The sequence below is a fragment of the Eschrichtius robustus genome, chromosome 15, assembly GCF_028021215.1.
Source record: "Eschrichtius robustus isolate mEscRob2 chromosome 15, mEscRob2.pri, whole genome shotgun sequence".
Classification (NCBI taxonomy): domain Eukaryota; kingdom Metazoa; phylum Chordata; class Mammalia; order Artiodactyla; family Eschrichtiidae; genus Eschrichtius; species Eschrichtius robustus.
This window is the reverse complement of record NC_090838.1, coordinates 6,990,547-7,012,525: the sequence shown is the minus strand read 5'-3', so window position 1 is coordinate 7,012,525 and position 21,979 is coordinate 6,990,547. Positions and strand designations below refer to the sequence as shown.

At 39.1% G+C, this 21,979-nt stretch overlaps 1 protein-coding gene across 2 annotated transcripts in view; it reads right to left on the bottom strand.

Annotated features, from left to right (window-relative positions):
• Window positions 1-7,175: 7,175 nt before the first annotated feature.
• Window positions 7,176-21,979, bottom strand: part of TAF1B (TATA-box binding protein associated factor, RNA polymerase I subunit B) — a 56,790-nt gene continuing 41,986 nt past the window's right edge. For both annotated transcript variants that reach the window (XM_068564282.1, XM_068564283.1), the window contains 6 exons: window positions 18,715-18,892; window positions 18,098-18,144; window positions 15,480-15,570; window positions 11,848-11,918; window positions 11,073-11,295; window positions 7,176-7,496 (listed from right to left, as the gene is read on the bottom strand). In XM_068564282.1, the coding sequence (XP_068420383.1) occupies window positions 7,292-7,496; window positions 11,073-11,295; window positions 11,848-11,918; window positions 15,480-15,570; window positions 18,098-18,144; window positions 18,715-18,892 (815 nt within the window). In that variant the 3' untranslated portion in view covers window positions 7,176-7,291. The remainder of the gene's footprint in view (window positions 7,497-11,072; window positions 11,296-11,847; window positions 11,919-15,479; window positions 15,571-18,097; window positions 18,145-18,714; window positions 18,893-21,979) is intronic.

Genomic DNA, 21,979 nt, shown 5'->3' with positions numbered 1-21,979 from the left:
AACTGCTCCATCTGGAGACCAGGGCATGTTAGCACGAATGTTGTAAATGCCCTAATGAGACGTGTGCTCTGTGCATTGGGAAGGATGGATTCTGCCTGGGAGCTGGGGTGGGGAAAGTGCAGGAGATGGCATCTGAGCAGGGTCATCAAGGAGGAATAAATGTTCTCCTGAGACAAGGGAGGACACTCCTGACAGAGAATGCAGCACGAGAAAGGTGCCGAGCATGAGTGTTCAGGAGCCCCTTGCCCGAGATGGGGGAAGCAGGGGCAGGGCGTGAGACAGGGAAAGTTGTGTGGGAGCCACATTGTAATGGACCCCAGGCCACCCCATCGGGTTGCAGGAAGCAGGGAGCCATCAAAGGGTTTTGAGCCTCAAAGTGCTATTAGATCTATTTTTGGAAAATAACTGGCAGAGGAATGAGAAATGTTTGGAAAGGTGAGAGGTTTTGCAACCTACCAGGAGGGAGGAGATGAGGGCCTGAGGTGGGCGGTAACTGTGTCGAAACTAGCCAGAGAGAAACTCGGTGGTGGAACTGCCAGGGCTGAGTGATGGATGAGACGTTGGTGGTGACAGGTAGCGAGGGCTGGCGACATATAGCTTGGGTGGTTAGCCAATGGAGCTGTGGTTGAGACCGGAGCACAAAGGACAAACAGGCGTGGGGAGGAGGCTTGGAGGAGGGGTTTGGTGAGGATACACTCTCCTCACATACGCTAATGTTCTCCTCTTTGGAGTAGCATTGGGGTTCCTTAGATTCCAAACTGACATCACCAGGCGTTGAGGTCTTCCGGAGACAGCTCTGTAAGTTGGCAAAGCCCACGGATTCTGGAGCTAGGCTACCTGGGATCAGAATGTCTCGATGTCCTTATTTGTTAAATAATACAGTACCACATCATCCGAGATGATGAAAGGATTAAAAGAGGCGATTTGGGTCAAGTGCTTAGGACAGTGCCTGGCACATTCTGAGTACTATATAGATAGTGGATGAGGCCACAGGTAGACTGTGGGCAAAAGTTATGCCCATTTCTTTCCCCCTTCTGTCTTAAAAGTACTTCAGTTTGATTCCAAACCAACATTTGGAAGGCAGACAACTAAGTTCATTCATGTAGTGATCATTGCACTGTGGTAACTGATAAGAAAGTAGGAAGCTTTTTGTAATTTTCCTTTTTTTAATCATCATTACTTTCATCAAAGACATTTATTAAACAAATACTGGATATAGGGTTCGATATGGAGCCATGAGAAATGGCCCCCAGTCTCCAACTTCCTGCCTAGTTAGGACAACAGGACACACGCTGAATCAGGCTATACTGAATGCCAAAAACAGGAGGCGCTGTGGGTGCAGAGGAACTGAAAGAACGGAGCTCCCCTTGATGCCTTTTCAGACAGAGGGGCGACTGAAGTAGGCTGGGGTGTGGGTGCAGGCAGGTGGTGGGGGGTAGTCCCTACCCTCTGCACCTGGGGATGGGTGGTGGGGTGCCAGGGGATAAAATGCAGACTCTGAGGCCAACCCACCCACTCTGATCCTCAGGCAGTGGTGAGGAGGGGGCAGGCAGGGGGGCCCTGTCTTGATCAGACGCAGATCCCTGGGCTGCACTTTGAGAAAGACATTGTGGCTAGACGGGCGTGGGGAGGGGCTGGCGTGTGCAGACGTTTCGGCAGGATGGCTGGGCGGGAGTGGGAGAGGAGGCCCCGGCCTGAGGGCCCCAGCAGGCTGACTGCTTAGGGTGCCAGGGACCCCAAGCCAGAGACCTTCCCAGGGAGACTTTTATTTCTGGTGTGAATTTCTAAGAAGAGAAAGGCGAAAGTCAGTAAACATGTTTTATAACATTTTCTTATCCTCTAACATGGTAAAGAACATTTTTCCTACTTTAGCTTTGGGAGTTTTAAAATTCAGAGACCATTTTTTTCATTTTAGGTAATGTTTAACTTAATCACTTAATCTGAATTAATGTGGACGACAATGGTGACAAAAGATAATTACATTTAAGTGGTATTCTAACTTAATTTGGGAATATCTGTGAGTCACCCTGTTCAACTCAAATATCCATAAAACATGTACCTTACATGTTTTATGGATATTTGATATTCGATAATTGTTCCAGAAGGAAATCATTGTTGCAGAGGGCAAAAGGCCAAGTCAGCTGAAATAGCAGGTTCTTAATTTATAGTCAATAAAGGACTCTTTTGTAAGTTCTTCTCAAGTCATAGTGTATTATCAGGTAAGTCTGGCACTAAAATCACTTTATGCTTAAATACTTCACAAGGGAACATACACTAAGGGCTTCTTGAAAACATTTTGTGAGACAATACTGTGTGAATTTACTCGGCTTTCAAGAATGCAAAGGCATTTAAAGTTTTAAAAAGTCACCGGCTAAATACGCAAGATAAAAATACACACTTTTAAACACTTTTAGCTATCTGCGATATTTAATAACTCAACAGAGTTCTATAGCCACCATACTTTGGAAATTCTATTCTTCAAGGTTTTCCTTGAGACTCGGAAGTAATGCTTCTTCTTTCCTTCTAAGCAGTGTAGCTTTCTGTGTCAACATAGGGTGGAATTAGTACTTCTTTTTTTTCCCCCTAGGTGGCTTTGTGCCAGTGGAGGGGGGAAAAATCCCAAAGAGATAACAAAGGACTATAGACACTCTGCAGGTCAGTGTTCGGCCTCCTTCCTTTGGGCTACAGAAGTGCCACTTCTGAGTGGCAGTGACAGGTCTGCTGCTTCCCGGCCAGAGGGAAATGCTACCTTTCAGGTGAGATAAGGCTCCTCGCCCTGCAAACCATCATTACGTTCCCATAACAATGTTGATTGATCCCATGCAAGAGGAGCCAAAGCTGGCAGGTAGGAGACACTCCCATTCCTTTTAAGTCTAACACAGAATCTCACACTGCCTAAAGAAACCTGCATTTTTTGAAGGATTAAAAAACAAAAAACCCCAAACCAACAGAACTACGTTCAACATGTATGAGCTATTCCTGTAGACTAATGAACTGTTTGGGACAATGTTCTGTATTCTCGTGGGAAAAGACGCTCATTGTACTTTCACCGAATTTAAATTTTTAAAGAAAAATTTTAACACGTTTAAAGTTTTTGCTTTAATCTACTGTGATGAAACCTTTAATTGCTGTAGTTGTAGATGGATAGATTTATCTAAGTACATCAAATGAGAAAACGTGTAAAATGTTCAATAAGTAGATAGGTAGATAGGTGCTTAATGAGTGCGTTTCACAGCTGTGCTTTCCGAGATGTTTTGATGATCTAAGACAACTAAAAATACGAAATTTAACTCAATTTCAGCACATGCATGCTATCTTTGCATGGCCATGAGCTTAGACTGATCATTGAGAGACATAAAACAATTTGAAGACTTTTTTTTCCCAGAAGTATCTGCTGTATTCTATTTTCACCCCCTAGAAGTATCTGATTTCACACTATTACAATGGTTACTGGATCTGAGACCATGTGAAATCCTACTTGGTTCTACTTCCCTTTAGGGTGGTCCCCTAAATTGTAAAACTATGTTTCACTGCAGTGGTAAGCAATTTAATTAAAAAAAAACAAAACTAAATGATATTTATTCATAAAAGAGATTCCATCCAAATCAACAAGTATCACAAGTCACTCTAGTGGCAAAATAATTTATTAGTTCCCCTGAAAGGGGAATCAATTTGAAAAGATTTGATTCCTGCTTCTGGCAGGGGCAGTCTGCCCAGGAATCCAGCTCCTCCACGCCCGAGCCTTCCAGGGGTGTAGGTCTCTTCCCCGTCAATGCTCCTTTTGGGCTCTATTTGTACATCCATTATGGCACTTTGCCTGCTTCTGCCTTATTTCATAATCATGTTCCTTTGCAGTTTAGAAATAGCTGAGGCAAGTATTTAGGCAGAGGCGGCTTGAGGAGACCACCTACAGGGTGCCCTGTGCCAACACGGGTGGGGTGATGGCAGCACAGAAGGAATGGCTGCCCAGCCTACTAAGGTGCCCTGAGGGTGGAAGGGACCCAGAAGTAGCTCCCAGCGAGGATAAGGAAGGCGGCTGTTGGAGCTGAGTGCCCCTGCTGTGTGGACGGCCCTGAGGCCAGTGGTTCTCACACTCTAATGTGTATCAGGATCACCTGGAGGGCCTGTTAGCAAATTCAACTCTTTACTCAACTGAAGTACCATAGCACTTCAAATCATGGTGTTGATTCCATAAAATTCATATTCAAATAATTTTCCAGTTCAGATCTTCGGAAAGCAATGTTTTAAGTTATAGAAAGACATGCTTCTTATATACTCCCCCCAGTCCCACCCCTGGGCAGTGTTGTCGCTTGTTTCAATAGTTCGTCTCTTTTTATAGCTAAGTAGTATTCCCTTGTATGGGTACACACCACATCCATTCACCTGTTGATGGCCATGTGGGTTGTTTACCTTTTTTTGGTGATCTCAAATAAAGTTGCTAAGAATATCTGTGTACAAGTCTTTGTGTGGAAAATGCTTTTATTTTTCCTGGGTAGACATCTAGTAGTGGAAAGGCTGGATCATATAGTAGATATATTTTTCACTTTTCAGAAACTACCAGCCTGTTTTCTAAAATGGTTGTACCATTTTACATTCCCATCAGCAGTTGGGAGCACCAGTTGCTCCAAATCCTTGCCAACACTTAGTATGGGCAGTCTTCTAAAATTTAAGCCATTCCACTGTGTGTGTAGTGGTATCTCCTTCTGGTTTTAACTTACTTTTTCCTAATAACTAATGATGTTGAGCATCTTTCAAGGGCTTATTTGTTCTCTGTGTATTTTCTTTGGTGAAGTGTCGGCTCAAATCTTCTGCCCATTTTTAATTGGGTTGTTTGCTTTCTTATTATTGAATTGTAAGAATTATTTATACAGATACAAGCCCTTTGTCAGGGCTTGTTTTTGCAAACATTTTTTTGCAAATATTTTCCCCCAGCCAGTGGTTTAAATGTTCATTTTCATAACAGTGTCCTTTGAAGAGCAAAGCTTTCTCAAAAAGAGATAGATAACCTGAATAACCCTATAGATATTAAACAAACTGAATTTATAGTTGAAAACCTTCCTACAAAGAAAACTTTCCCAATCCAGACCCAGATGAGCTTCACTTCACTATCTGCTAACAAGTTCCATACACTTAAAAATACTGAGACAGATTGCTCAAAGCTATAAAAAGTTTTCAGCACCCACAAACTGAAAAAAAATAAGGTTTTGCATGCATTTCAACCTTATGAGTTACATTTAAGCCTACTGAGTGCACTCACATTTAAAAACTATTCAGCCACAGGAAAAGCTTATCCACCTACTGCCTGAAAGGGAAGAGGGGGATTACTGCAACGGTAATAGCATGCATTGAGCACCTCCTATATAAAAGGAAGAACCCAACACAAATGCTTCTGGAAAACAAACAAGAAGAAAAGGGGATGCTTCGTAACTCATTCTGTGATTATAGCATTACTCTGATACCAAAACTGGATAAAGAAATCACAAGAAAAGACAGCTACAGAACAACATTCCTTATGAATATGGATGCAAAATTTCTTAACAAAATTTCAGCAAATTAAATTCAACAGTACTTTAAAAGGAGAATATATCATGACTAAGTGGGGTTTATCCTAGGAATCTAAGGTTGGTTTAACATTTGTAACTCAGTGTAAACTACCATATTAACTGGCTAAAAAAGAAAAACCTGCATCTCACAGATGCAGGAAAAGCATCTGAAAAAAAAATCAACATCAATTCCTGACCAAAACCTCTCAGCAAACTAAGGTAAATGGGAACTTGCTCAACTTCATAAAGAGCATCTGTGAAAACCTTTTCTCTCTATACTAACTCCCTAGGAGATCCCATGTAGTCTCACCATTTTAAAATATTACTTATATGCTGATGATTCCTACATTTAAGAACTGAAGCTGATCCTTTTGACGTAGGTTGGATCACATCTTTCTTGTGCTCAAAAATGTCCAATGGCTTCCTGTGACACATTTGGGACAAAAGCCAAAGCCCTTATCATGGCCTTGAAGGCAATCTCTTCCAAGCCATCTGTTACCTCTCTCCCTTTCAACCCCAAAACTCCAGCTGACCCAAACGATTTGCTATTCCCTGAATCCATTAAGCGTACTCCTGCCTCAGAGCCTTTGCGTGTTTCCTCTGCCTGGAATGATCTTCCTCTGGATGGCTACATGGCTTGCTCCCTCGATTGTACTTCATACAAGTTGGTCTCGGCTCAAATGTCACCTCCCCAGAGGGTCCTCCTTCAATTACTTTTTACAAAATGGCCCACCTCATCACTTACCCTTTACTTTTTCTTCATTGCACTTCATTACCCCAAGTATTATTTATTTGTATACTATTTGTCCCTGCCCAATTAGAATAGATGATCTTTAAAGGCCTTGTTCAGTCCTGTACCTCCAGGGTCTAGCATGTGCCTGGAACATATAGAAGTTGCTCAGTAAGGGTTTATTGCATGAATAAATGAACTATGAATCAGAATGCCTCATTTTCCAATATCCTCACCAGGTATTATAAACCTTTATAATCTTTGCCAATCTAACATGTGGGAAATAATGTCTCCATAATTTGTATTTAATATGAGTGAGGTTGAGTATCCTATCATGTTTTTTAGCTTGGCCTTTGTTTTTTGTTTTTTGTTTTTTTCAGAAAGCTATGTTTTCATATCCCTTGTTCGGCTTATCTTTTTCCTATTGCTTTGCAAGTGGCATTGATACATTAAAGGAATTATTCCTTTGTCCATCATATACTACAAATATATTTTTCCAGTTTGTCATTTGCCTTTGACTTTGTAGTCACATTATCAATCTTTTCCTTTTGGTTTCTGGTTTTGAGACATCTTAGAAAGTCCTTCCCCAATCCAAGATCATCATAGCATTCACACTTGTTTTCTTCTAATACTTTATATATGTATATATAAAAGATTATAATGTTTAGATCTTTGATCCATCTGGGATTTATTCTGGGATATAAAGAGTTAAGGAAGTGATCTAGTTTAAAAAGAAAATTTAGCTTTAAAATACAATGAATACAAATTCCTGGATACCATTTATACAACATTGTTATTTTAACAATGAGAACATTCATAATTTAAAAAATAAATTCAAACAAATTTCACCTGTTTTCTAATATACATTTTTATAAGCAGTTTGATACATATATTTGTATGTATGTACATGCTTGCAACAAAATTCTATTTTTCACCATTCTCTGTAATGTTATATTACAATTTGACATTACTGTCACCATTAAAATATTTTCCCCAGAAAGTTTCCATTTCATTTTTCTCAACATTTTCTTACTTTCCTGGATCTTGAAGATTTCTTTTTTGTTGTACTGTATTTTGCTTTAAAAAGTCTCTTTTCTATTAAGCTCACTTCTTCATGGAGAAGGGAGGTCTTTATTCTTAGCAAGAAGGAGAAGAGATTTAGTATAAACTGATAACTCAGAGAAAAATTTGATTCTTCGTAGGTTGTCACATGCTTACAATAGCTAGAAGGGGAAGAAAAAGGAAGACACTACATTTAAAGGTCTTTTAGAAACGTATGCATCCATCCCTTGAACATCCCCCAAATAACTTAAAATATATATATGGTTAGGCTTAAAATAGTACTCTGAGCTGGAAGAAAACAGAACAATTTGGAAGGAATCCTAAATTTCATAAAGGAAAAAGATTTCAGCACTGTTCCTGGCCACCATGCAATGGGACACAGGTGGTACAGAGCCAGGTCTCATGACTTCTTCCACTCCAGGTGGGCCCCCCTCTTCTTACCATGGTCAAGGCAAACAAAAGCAGACAGGGAGAGATTCTGGACATACTTTAAAACAAACAAAAGAAAAAAAATAATCCCCACCTTCCATCCAAAATAAGACACCAGGCTTAATAATGTATGTTGCAATTCTGTATGTATTATAGAAAGAAGAGTTTACAAAGCCATTTTGCTTATTTTAAAGTAGTAGAATCTGATCAAATCTCTCACTACCATCAAATCTCTAAAACTTCTAATTTCTAACTCTAATTTCTTCTTTTCTAATTTTTCTCTATATTAAGAGAGATTCTTTCAGACAAAATATTACCAACAAAAAGGGTAAAAATATTGTTCTCTTGCCTAGGGACCATAAGGAAAACTCTATTTTTACAACAGAAAGCTAAGAAAAGGTATACGAAGTATCTGCTACAGTAAGACTTTTTATTTCTAAGTTGAATCAATAACAATATCTTTTAAGGATTACATTCCTTATCATAAACTCAGAAAGTTTAAGTTTTCCTAAAGTTTTAAGTGATAAAACCAAATATACTATATAATCATTTAAATTCATCAAGATTGTTGGCTCCGCCTCAGAGAAGAAGGATAAACACCTTCGAGTATCTGAAGTGCTCTTGCGGCCTCTCTCTGCTTAGTTCTCAAGGCCTGAGTGTTCTCAAAATTATTTTATAGTACAATGTTTGTCTCTTCTGAACCCGCAAAAATGAGTCCTTCTGTGTAACAAAATTCTCCATGTAGCTGAAGATCTGCTCTCTTAAGCATCAAAACATTTCATTTTGACCATTTTGGATGGAAATCTTTTAAAACTGAGTTATACATTACTTGATTATTATTAAGCAGAGCATATTCAGCATATTTTTTAAAGCCTTTACAGTTATATTGTGACAACCTGTCCACTTTTATTGCGGAAATATTAGAAAATACAGGTAAGAAAAACAAATCTAGAGAGGATGCACACAATTTGGGGACACGCTCTGTGTTAAAGCTGAGACATGGTCAGGTTTATTTAGTTCTGTGGAGCTACTGTGTGTCACGAATGAACTTCAGACCACTGTAATTTGAGTTCTTTTGTCTGCTTCTGCTTCTGATGCTGGTTCCTCTATTGTCTGTCAAATGAATATCATTTATATTTGCTGTCAAGACGCTTATCAGCAGACACCTCTCAGTCTCCTGCCTACTCTGTTTCTTTTGATGATGAGGAATGTGGAAATCAGACAACTCAGCCTGATGGAAACACACCTTCAGGCAGAGTGAGCAAGCTCCGAGTGAGCTTTCTGAGAAAAGTGTATGAGCTTTAGTCATGGACTTAGTGACCTTTTCATAGGTTAGCTGAACGCTTTTTTGCTTACTCTGTGGTTCTAGGCTATGGTCTAAATAGGCAAGGTGATTCCACGGATGATTTTGGTGCATAAAATCACGGGATCATAAAATTATTCGTCTACATGGTTTGGTGTTTAGCCTTGTAATTCCTACAGAGAAAAATATCTTGGTTGTTTCATCTCCGACTCTACCAAGGTCTATTTGTAACTAACTACCTTTTATTACAGTATTAAACCCATGAGGAACATCCAAAAGTCCACTGATCGTGCCATGTGAAAAGCGTAGGGTACAGGCTCCCCTCTAACTTCCCCAGGCTGACGCTGCAGACAGAACAGCACCAGCACGCCACGTCCTAACTTCCTGGTCCTGTGTGTGGGCCCCTCGCGGGACAGGGCTACAGCCTTTTCTCCTCCTCTCGACGAAACCTTAAATCTTAAAAAGCCATTGCACTGACCGCTCAAAGGCCTGTATCACCGCAGATGCGGAGCTGACCGGGGGTTGGGATTCTGGCCTTTCGCGGTTGCTGTTAAGACAGTTATACTCCTTAACCATTCTAGACTCGGCTAAAGTTTTTTTGAGCAGTAAATTTCAATACAGATAACTTCCTTTTATTATCTTCTACTGTATTTTCTACATCTTATTTATCCTTGATTGATACTCAACTCAGGAAGTTAAACTCTTCAACAGAAAATTAGTTTTGTTTAAAAAAATGATCATAGTTATCATTTATTGAGTATTTACTATGTGACAGACACCATACATCTCATTTAATTCTCATGAAAACCCTATGAGGCAGCTTCTATTTTCCATTCATTCATTCAACAAACACTTGGTGAGCACCTACTATGTGCTACGCACTGTTCTAGGCTCTGAGATTTTTCATTAAATAAGGCATAGTCCCCGCACTCAAGGACCTGGCATTCTAGTGTACGTATAATAATATAAATAAATATATTAAAATATGTAATAAATATATAATAATACGTTATATATATCATAATATAATACATTCAATAGTGACAAAAGCTGTAAGAAAAAAAGATAGGCAGGGGGGTTAGAGAGAGATGAGGTGTGTGTGGTGTGAGGGCGGAGCTGTGATATTTTAGACAGGATGGCTAAGAAAGGCCTCTCCGAGGAAGTGAAATCTGAACAAAAACCTGAAAGAAGTGAGCCCCTGTAGACACACGGCGGAAGAGCATTCCAGGCTGAAGGTACAACACGTGCCAAGGCCTGCGCGGGGCGTGTGGCTGCCAAGCTCCAGGAACGGCCAGGAGGCCGGTGCGAACCTGGGCGGCGAGCACGGCAAGCAGAGGAGCGGGAGGTCAGAGAAGAGCGGGGGCTGGTAGGCCCCACAGGGGCTTTTGACTTTATTCTGAATGAGACGGGAGCTGCTAGAGGCTTTGAGAAGGGGAGGAAGGTCAGTACCGCAGCCTGCTTTTACAATCAGGGCAACAGAGCTGTAGAGATGGTAAATAACCTGCGCACACGAGCGAGCGGCAGGGCTGGGATGTGAACAGCTGGATTCACGAGCACGTCCTCTCAACTTTGGGAATGTGCCTTACAGACAATTCCTATGTCAATATGGGAATGAGATTAGTATAAAAATATAAGGTTACCATCAGAAAAGTCTTTATAATCTAAAACTTCTTCAGTTTTATTGAGGTATTACTGACATACAACGTATGTGAGTTTAAGGAGTCCGACACGATGGTCTGACACACGTGTATATTGTGAAGTGATTATCACTGTAAGGTTAGTCAACACCCCCATCCCTTAAACAACACTCACTGTGTAATTCTGAGTGTCCTGACTCTAAGTTCACCACCTTCTAATTCCAACAAAGAACCTATCTGGCTCTTACTACAACCAACTCCTTTAAATTATACATGGCCTTTTTTTATTTAGAAAAGACTACTACTTCAGGCCAAACTAGAAGTTTCATCATGTTTTTTATCCTGTCATTTCTAAGAGCATCACATACCTTTTACAGAATTTCTGAGTACTCAGCCAATAGAGGGAATTCTTGGTCATCAGTGACTGGCCTTTCTGCTTCAGGACTCCCTGGAGGCTATGCCCATGGAAACAAGTTCTATCACTGCCCTCTTCGGTCCAGCTGAACTGAAAACTTGAAGGGCTTTTTTTTTCAACAGTTGGTGTTGCATCAACCAGTGTGCTAAATTGTTTTTGTAGACTCACGACCATTTCTGGAAATGAAGGAAAAAAGAAAAGGAATAAAATAAAAACTAATGTTAAATCACAAATAAAGTCTGTAGTTTACTTGATAGTAATGTACCAATGTTAGTTTTTAGTTTTGACAAATGCACCATGGCGATATAAGAGCATAACACTAAGGGAAACTGACAGTGGATGAGGGATGTCAAGGAACTACTTAAAAAGGCTTTAAAAAGGTGAACTTTATGTTACGTATATTTTACCACAATTAAAAAAAAAAAAGAATGAACAAAACAACCTAAAGGCAGTTCTCCAGATAAAGAGTTCTGAAAGTCACAGATATATGGCATTTTAGATTTTGGTGGAAACGTAAGTTCTGTTTTGAATAATGCAATGTTCCTGAAATAAATAGGTAAGATTCCTACGGACATTTCTTGCAGAGGATGATGTCTCTTTGGATGTGCATTGGAACACTTCCTAAAGAAGTGAAGAAAGTACACATGCATTTACTTTGCAAGTTAAGATACTTAGCTTTTCTACAACCGTGTTGTTACTTGGCGTTAGCAAGAGGAAATGCAACTCACCCCTTCTTTTATATACCACTGATCTGTTAATGGCTGAGTGGTAGAGTGGCTTTTCACTTTTCCATAGATACCTGTACAAGGTAGAAAAACATTTGGAGCAGGATGGAGAATAAATGGACCTCAACATATTTCAGAGAAGTTTCTCTAAAGCAGTGTCTGAAATTCGTGATAACCCCGTGTAATAGCTCTGACTTAGAATGACCTACTGACAAGCGTCTGTATAGAGCTTATGACCTAGGAGTAGGCAAGTAGCACTGAAGGAGGCAGCAAGGCCGCAGAATGATATGCTCCTCCCCAAGGTCTCCCAGATGCCATAAGATCCCAAAGAAATGGTTAATTACATCAAAATGTAGAAACAGCTTCCCTTACCATAAAATTCCCTTGCTGTCTGTTCTCATAAAGTGGAGCCACCTAAGAAATAACTGTTCCTCCCTGTCTTTGGCCAAATGCCCTTCTGCTGAGGATGAAGTTAGTGGTACTTCTGATTCTGATAACTTGTACAAAGTTAACCATAAGTGCCCACCTTCTGATGTAGAGGTGTAATCATGGTTCATAGGTGATGGTCTTCCTGAAAATTATGGGTGAACTAAATTTTAATGAACCATACCACATTTAAAATATTCAGAGAGCTTGTCATTTGTGATTCTTTCAAATATCTTTTTGTTATTTATTTTATCAAATAATAAGTGACAACATACTCAAGGTAAAAAAATCTCTTAATAATAAAGAAGTTCCCTAAACAGTCTAATCCCACTCCCTAAATAAACCCACTGTTAAAAATTCCTTGTGAATACCTAATCTAGATAGATTTTCTTATGTATTTATAATAAACGCCCATACAGGTGGCAATTATGCTATAGTCAAGGAGGCACTCCTACTTCCTTGGGGTCATATGCCCAGAAGATGGGAAAGGTGGGCGATCTAAAATGATAATACTGTTTAGATAGTCCTTCTTTAAAAATTTACTTTGTTTACCTCTTCCCAAAACTACAAAAGCTACGAAAAAACAGAGGCCCACTACAAAGTCCTAACATTTTCTCCAGGATGCCACAAAGCCCCGAATGCTTTGTTTGTCCAGTCTCCCCACGGGATTTGTTTCCCCACTGTTAGAAATTAAGGTATAATTTACATGTAGTAAAACTGACCCTGTTCAGTGTACAGTTCCACTAGTTTTGATAAACACATACGGTTGTGTAACCACCACGATTAATCTACAGAACAGTTCCACACCCCAAAAATCTCTCTTGCCTCTTGACAATCAACCCCTCCCCGTACCCAGAGCTGAACTTGATCACAGACAACCACTGATCTGTTTTTCTATCCCTATAGTTTAGCCTTTTCCAGAATGTCATATAAATGAAATTAGGCCACATGTAACCTTTTGAGTCTTTCATTAGCATACCGTATTTATGATTCATTCACATTTCTGGATGTATCAGAAGTTTGTTCCTTTTTACTGCTGAATAGTATTCCATTTTACAGATATGCTACTGTTTGTTTATCCGTTTACCAGCTGAAGGGCATCTGGGTTGTTGCCAGTTTTTGGCCACCGTGAATGAGGTATATATATCTACATATATTCATATATAGATTTTTGTGTGAACTTAATATTTTGCCCATTTAAAAACCTGAATTGTTTGTCTTCTTACTATACGAGAATTCTTCATATGTTCTAGATGCAAATCTTTTATCAGGTATGTGATTTGCACATATTTTCTCCCAGCCTGTAGCTTCTCTTAACAGGGTCTTTTGAAGAACAGAAATTCTTTCTTCTGATGAAGTCTAATTTATCTTCTTTTTTCTTTTATGAATCATACTTTTGGTATCACATCTAAGAAAATTTTTGCCTAACCTAAAAGGCTGCAAAGATTTTCGGCAAGTGCTTTGAAATTTTCCTCCATGTTCTTCTCAACATCTCCATGGAAACTGGAAGTCATCAAAGCAGTCTCTAAAGGGGTTTTTAGGCTTTCAACTACTGTTTATTAGTGTTTTTCATAATCGCATGCATAGGGACCCATGCTTAGCTATAGAAAATACTTTAATAACTTTTATCTGACAATCTGGAAGATGATGTCCAGAAGAATAGAGAGGAAAATTAGAAATTTACGTCAGCAATGGAGGTGGGGGAGGGTAAAACAGGTAATCAGCACGCACTGGGGCTCTGCCCACACATCAGTCAGTAGTGACTTACATAAGTTACCTCACTCAGCCCAAAGCACATACTCTATGAAGGGTCTTGGTAATGGATGCCCTGGACAAGCTCCTCCCTGGGGCCTGGTGTCTGTCTGGAAAACGCCATTTTGAAACTAGACGTACTTTCTTTGGTCACTAAATTCTCCCTTAAAGTAGCTAAAAAGTCAGGAAGTCTTAGATGTGCAATTGATTGTAGCACTGCAACATGAGTTTGGGCTCTAATAGCTATGTCTGAAGTGTAAGCTGTTGCCCAGTTTGAGTTCATGAATGCCTATTCACTACTGAGACGCCCAAGTGGCATGGCCCCTGAATACCTAGCCTCGCAGTATCGGTCAGGACAACCCCAGCTGGCCCCAAAAAATGAAGGTCCAATGGCTGATTCTCCAAGACAACCTAAAAACACAGGATAACCTTCTGTTCTTGCTGCTACTCTTATACCTGCTGAGATCCAATGACTTCCCCAACAAGGAAGAGGAAGGGCCCGCCCAGTTCCCCGGGTGCCCACGGCTTTCAGAAGAAGTTCACCTCCCACCTCTTCTCCCTCATCATTATCCAACCCAAACAGGAAGAAACTGCTCATCTTCTCCCCTTTTCGGCAAGGATCCTCTCTCCCACAGCACTTTATTCATCTCTGTAAGTCTGTTTCTCTGTTTAAAAGCTCTCTTAAATTTAGAGGAAAAATAATCTAATTCTACCCGCAAAAACTGAAATTTAGTTCTTAGTTAAGAGTATAAAGCAGGCATTACTAGCCCTATTTTATTGATGAGGAAACTGGAGCTGAATGAATTGTCATTTTAACTAATTTGAGGAAGCTTGACTTTTCTCAAGGGATATAAAAATTACTTGATCAAATGAGTACTACTGTAAATTTACATAAACTAGAGAGATGTTAACTTTTTCTTCAAAGTCTCACAGAGACTCCAAATTCTAAGAATAGATATACAACCGTTCAAATCAGAGATCTATAGCAATGTACCCTATATTACATAAGACAGTGTCTCTGAAAATTTATGAGCTAACTACGTTTTAGTGCACTGAGGCTAAGAACTTAAGTCATTTGCCCACAGTCAAACAGCTGGCTGTAATACGATCAGGATTCAAGCCCTGCACTGTCTGTCTCTAACACTACGCTCTTTCCACTCTACCACAATGGACCTACATCAGAATGAGAGCTCAAAGTCAAACAGTGAGACTGACTGTATGGTACCCTGGATTGGATCCTGGATCAGAAGGAGGACATTAATAAAAAAGGACATTATTAGTTTAGTTAATAGTAATAGAAAGAAGAAAAAAGTTAATTTGGATAGATGGGTTAATAGTTCTAGAAAAAAATGTCACAGTGCTGGTGAGTCTAAGCTGATGAAACTTCAGCTTTCAAATGTAAAGTAATAGACTTGAAAATAAAGTAGGTAAATCTAAAACTAGAAGAGATAACATACTTTGCCCTGGCTTCCTCCCATTTTTGTTTTTTTTCATCAATAGCTTTCTTCATAACTTGGTACCATTTTCTGAAATCAAACCATGGCTTATCTGAAAGAAATGAAATCCATGATTATTAACCAAATACATCACATTATTATAACACACACTGTTCCTCTGAGTCTTCACTCACTGATGTGACTCAGCATTTATATACCAGCCCTTGGAGATTACGGAGGGAGGTGCTGCTGTCTCCATGCTCTAACACAACTGCTGAGCAATCTGCCGTCACTCCCTTCTCTGAGTTCCTACCTGTACTGTGGCCCTAACTAAATTATACCGAAACCAAAAACGTCTGTTTCTCCTAGGTTTGACTATTACCCCCCTGGGAATAGAAGACATATTTTGTTTGCGTAGAAGACTACACAATCAGGCCTCTTCCTCCTGACCCAGATCCCAGCACAGTGCCTGGCACAGGGTGGTGCTCCAGTATGTCTAGGAATACATGAATTAAGGAACAAAGGATGGCTATATGTGTGCAATGGCACCAGACTTCTAGTTTCATCAGCTCCTATTTCTGTTCTTCCTAATCCTAATCCAAATCCAAAGACTCTAGAGATAAGTAAGAAAGTAGACTGCATTGGACAGGTGGAGTGAGTGTGGGTTCAAGATGTCAAGGTGAGATAGACAACAGAATTGAATATACAGTCAAGCATAAAACTACACTCCTCACTCTTTTATTCAATCCATGTGGGGAGATGGGAAGAGTAGGGAGGAAAAAAATGAAATTAAAGGTAAAGCTGGAAAGAGGCTTAGAGAGTGAGGAAGTTTGAAGAAAGGAAGGCTGACAGGAGGAAGATGGCTGAGCGAAAGGCTGAATTTTTTATATATTCTCTAATGAAGATAGTCTCCCTTCAATGTCTAGTTAAAGATCTTTCAACTGGCCAATATAATCAATACTTATGGCCTTGTAGGCCACAGAGCCACAGAAGACAGGCAACTACCAAAAGAGCTATAAGGAAGAAGGAAAACTATAACAATTAATAGAACACAAGGTTCTTTGACCTTAAGTGAGTCATAACTTCTTAAACTCCTCATCAGTAATGTGGGAAGGCAGGGGACAGCGGACAGCTAGAGAGCAGAGAGAATGGGGACCACAATCCCCGCCCTGCTGACACTGTAGGTTTATTTTGAGGGTCACGGGAAGATAATATGTCAAAGCACCCTTTACTCTAAATGTCTACACAGTCTATGAAGGCCCTTTAACGTCAGAAAACATCTTGTCCAACCTTTTACTCTATGTAGGAGCCAACATGAAGCAATGCGCAGAAAGAAGCATGCTGCACATATTCTGGAAAGAACACACAAACTAATTGCCACCATTAAATCTAAGTTCCTAAAACCAATGAATATATATGTGGAATCTTTAAAAAAAAGTCAAATTCATAGAAATAGAGAGTAAAAAAGTGGCTGTCAGGGGCTGAGGGGTGCGGGAAAGAGGGCGAGATTGGTACAAGGAGACAAACTTTCAGCTATAAGATGAATAAGCTCTAATGTAAAACATGGTGACTATAGTTGGTAATACTGTATTGTATACCTGAAATGTGCTAAGAGAGAACATAAATATTCTCACACATACAAAAAGGTAAATATGCGAGGTGATGGACGTCTTAATTGACTTCATGGGAATCCTTTCACAATGCAAACACATCAAATTGCTACAATGTACACTTTAAATAGCTTACAATTTTATATGTCAATTATACCTCAAAAAAGCTGAAATTAAAAACGAAACAATGAACATAAATCCTAGTGAGAACATTAAGAAACTGGAATTGAATGTAAGAATTCATGTATTTACCACACTTTATTAAGTGGATATTAGGCCAGTCACTCTGCTAGACACTAAAGATACATTAAAAAAAAAAAAAAAGTAAAAAAGATATGGCCCCTCCCTCTAGAAGCTTGCAATCTACCTAACTTGTCTGCCTGTCTGTCTGTCATTTACACAGCAGTCACTATGTGGCAGATACTCCAGGCCTTTACAAATACTGGCAGCCTAACAGGGATAGACACGCTTAGTCCGCTAGTTACAATTCAGTGTGTTAAACAACTAAGAGAAGTCTGGGCAGGAGTGGCTGTGGCAGGGTCATCGGTTCTGGTTTGGGAAGAGGTGAGCTGGGGAGTGGGTGTGGAGAGGCCAAAGAGGGCATTTATGTTGCGCCTTGAAGCATGAAGATGGACTTGCCAGGGATAGAAGGAGTTAGGGGGTGAGAAGGAAGGAACACTTCAGGTAGAAGGACCAATGTGAGCAAAGGCTGAAGGCATTAGAATAGACGGTACAGTCACAAAGCTGCCAGTAAGTTCATGGTCTAGTATGGCTAGTGAGTAGCAGCTGGGAACAAAAAAGCAGGCTGGCCTTTACATACAGTAGGAAGTCACTGAGGTTTTTTAGTAGCCTTGAGATATAATTAACTAATTATACATATAAAACATTCTGGTACAAGGTACAATTTGTATATATGTATACGTATATGTGTATCTGTATATTTCTCAAAGTTTCTTCCCTATATTTATTGTATCTTTTAATCCACCATTTACAATCACTTTGAATTTGATTGATAAAAAAAGTAAGTACCTTCTTCATTCTTTTCATTATATTTCTCAGCAATATTAGACAAAGACCTGGAGATACAAATAAACAAATCAATTTATTTAGAAATCATTTATTGGAAGACAGTTAAATTTTGAATTCTTCTGAAGGAAACGTATAGAACAGTACTTGAAACTGATGCCAACTTTTAATGGAGAAGCAATCACTGAAACAGGGAAGAAGACACTATAAATACTGCCAACTCTTTGTTGGCATTTTAAGATTCTTTTACTTTCCAAAATAATCTTTGAAGACACAGTGCCAGAAGCCTAAAGGTATACAGATGAAGTGCTAAATGACTCTTTAGGATTTGTGTATGATGATTTAAAATTCAGAAATCAGTAGAGCAATGAGAAACACGTGTATCTACCTAAAAATAGGAAGAAAACATGATCCAAACAACCTACTAAGGGAAAATGAAATCTCTCACAACTAGCTGGGTCAAAATATTATGTAAGAAGTAACTGTTGCTACTAGTCAATGTTCTATTAACACCTGAGAGTCTCTATTTTCTACTGAGATATAGCATATGGATTCCTTTACTCTGAATAATTAGGTAAAAACAATACAATTTTTTCCTCATAAAACTGACATACACTTACCATTCTAAATTGTCATCCAATAAAAAGAGCAGTTTCAATACCACTACAATGACAGCTACAGCTTGTACATCATATTTAACACTTTTTGCCTTTTTAGCTATAGGATCAAATGTTAGAAAATCCACTTCTCCTATTCCAGTCACTTTCACCACGTGGCAGGTTAAATCATGCATTTCATCTGTTGAAGAATGAAACAGTAAAATGTGAATTAAATTCTTTGGCTAACTAGACTATACTAATGTGTATATCTATGAGACAAGTTTATCTTAAAATATGATACTATGCTAGAACTCTGAGACATACATTTGTAAATAAAGTAAACCAAGAAATGATATTTGTATAGAAAAATTAATGGTTGAATGCCAGCAAGGAGTACCTTCTCCTATTCTGACTTCCCAAAACACCTGCTATTTATAGGACGCACCTTGGCACCGAATGCACAGCCACACACCGCTTTTCTATTGTTTCATCCACGTTTCTTGTCTGTGTTTCTACAGCAATTTGCATTTACCTGAAACTAACTCGCCTGTAAGACCAAGAGCTTCTCTAAAAATGCACACTCACTCACCAGCAGGAAGCCTGGCTAGCACGCTGGAAGCCTGATGTGCATCTCACTAGCTGCACCGCTTTCCCAAAGAAACTACATGCTCAGCACAGACTGCATCTATTATTCAAGGCGGAATAATGTGGGACTTGGAGCCAGAAAATCTACGGCCTATGTATTTAGGCTTTCTAATCATTAGCTTTGTGACTCCAAATTAGAGTCACCTATCCTCAGTTTCTTAATATATAAAATGGGTTATGGTGAGGATAAACATTAAATAAGATAGCACAAGTGAATATACTTTGAAAACTCTATAAATTACTAAGCAAATTTCTTTACTCACTAATTTAAGTACCTAGGATGTACCATATTCTATTTTAATTAAATTCAAGTAGAGTGGCTATTATTTATGAGCATAATAAATTGTATTATATTGAATCTCCTACACGCATTCAGTCATTAGGTCCTATTGATTCTATTCTCTTAATGTAGTATACAATACTTTAACTGTATAATAGTATATATAATATTACACACAGCATACATAGTATATATTATTATATATAGAATTATTACTATAAAGAATGGCATTTCTTGAAAAATGTCTCCCCTATTTATTTAAAATTAACTACCTTGAAACTGCTTCTCTTATGCCAAAAGTACAGGGTAATAAAAAAGCAAGTGGAAGAAATGATGAGGAAGGAAGCCAGGACAGCAGAGAAAAACTAAGCAGTACAGGATTCTGAACTGGAGCATTATGTGGAAAGAGCACTAGCTTTGGAATGGGACAGCTGGATTTAAGTATGTACTCAGCCATCTACCAGCCAGGCGTCACTCAGCTTGCCTATGTTTCATCTATAAATGAGAATACCCACCTGCCCACCCTTCCCACCTTCACAAATGAGGTAATATAGATGGAGGCACTTTGGAAACTCTGTAATAAAGTTCCCCACAAATTATATACATGATTGTGAAAGCTGCCAGAAATTCTCTCTGGCAGGCTCCTCAGTCCCAGTATGAGGGACAATACTAAGAAATGTGTTTGGAGTTCACTCAAAGCCATCAAAGAGGCAGTGCTTACTCAGTAAGGGTGTGTGTGACATGTTTGCTAAAACCTTTCTACCTAGTTCCAGAGATGACACTGTCATACATAAAGGCACTGAGGAGGGGCATTTGTTGCCCCAGTATGCTTAAAACCACTTTTAGCTTTCTGGGAAAGGGCCAAATACACAGGTTTCTTCTTTTGATCAACAGCACCATAGAACTGATAGTACTGTAGAGAGCAAACTTTAAATTCTGAAAATGGCAATATTCTAGAGGTCTTCTTATAATCTTATGGGTGCTTTGTCAATCAATGACACATTTTACAATATAAATCCTAAGGTGCAGGGACTTCCCTGGTGGTGCAGTGGTTAAGAATCCACCTGCCAATGCAGGGGACATGGGTTTGAGCCCTGGTCTGGGAAGATCCCACATGCCACGGAGCAACTAAGCCCGTACACCACGACTACTGAGCCTGCGCTCTAGAGCCCGTGAGCCACAACTACTGAGCCCACAAGCCACAACTACGGAAGCCCGTGTGCCTAGAGTCCGTGCTCCGCAACAAGAGAAGCCACTGCAATGAGAAGCCCACGCACGGCAATGAAGAACAGCCCCCGCTCGCCGCAACTAGAGAAAGCCCGCGAGCAGCAACAAAGACCCAACACAGCCAAAATAAATTAATTAATTAATGAAAAAAACAAAATCCTAAGGTGCAGGGACTATTACATGTTAGTCTGTCGATCTATTTTGTGTGTTGTTTCCTCCCCACAATTAAGTAATACAAACTCAGTACAGTACATTTACAAGATACATAAAGGTAGAAGAAAGGAAAAAAGGCATTGCCATAGCTTAGAAATAGCACTTCAATATTTTGGTATATTTATTTCTAATATTTTAATGAATATTTTAATTTTATGTAGCTATGGTTATATTATATATAATTTTATAACTTGGCCTATTTCAGTTTTTATTATAACATAAACATTTGCCATGTTTTATATACTCTTCACAAACATGATTTTAAAAGCTGCATAATGTTCCACTGAATATACAAAACATTGTTTACTTAAACATTACCTTTCTGTAGGATATTTATTTCTAATTTTTCAGTATAAATAAGAAGGTCAATAACATTTGTGTATACTTTTTTTTTTCTACATTTCAAATTATTTCTATTGAACAGTTTGTGAGAAGTAAAATTTCTCTATCCTGGTTCTTTTTAATACAGTCTCCAAAAAAGGCACTTAAACATATCAGATGCTAGTAGTGTCTCTCTGCCTATTATAATGGTTTTAATTCTACTTGTTACTCTCAGGAAGAGTTAGGTAAGAAATAGTATTAAATCACACACACTGGTCAGAAAATACTGCCAGCCTCATCTCTGTCCGACAGCAACTACGTGAGCTAGACACTTTCCATAACCCAGCCCGTGTCAGTTACGTGTTGGTAATTCCTTGTATTCCTTCCATATCTTAGCATTCCCATTATAAGCACAGGATTTGGGAGTATATGAGAGAACACAGGAACTTTCCATATTTTGAAAGAACCATCAAAAAAGTAAATGAAAAAACCAAAATCCAAAACAATAATCTGATCTATGTAACATGCCAAAGCGCAGACATCAGACTTTACAAATTCTGGAATCTTTTTTTTTTTTTTTTTTTTTTTTAACTAATTTAT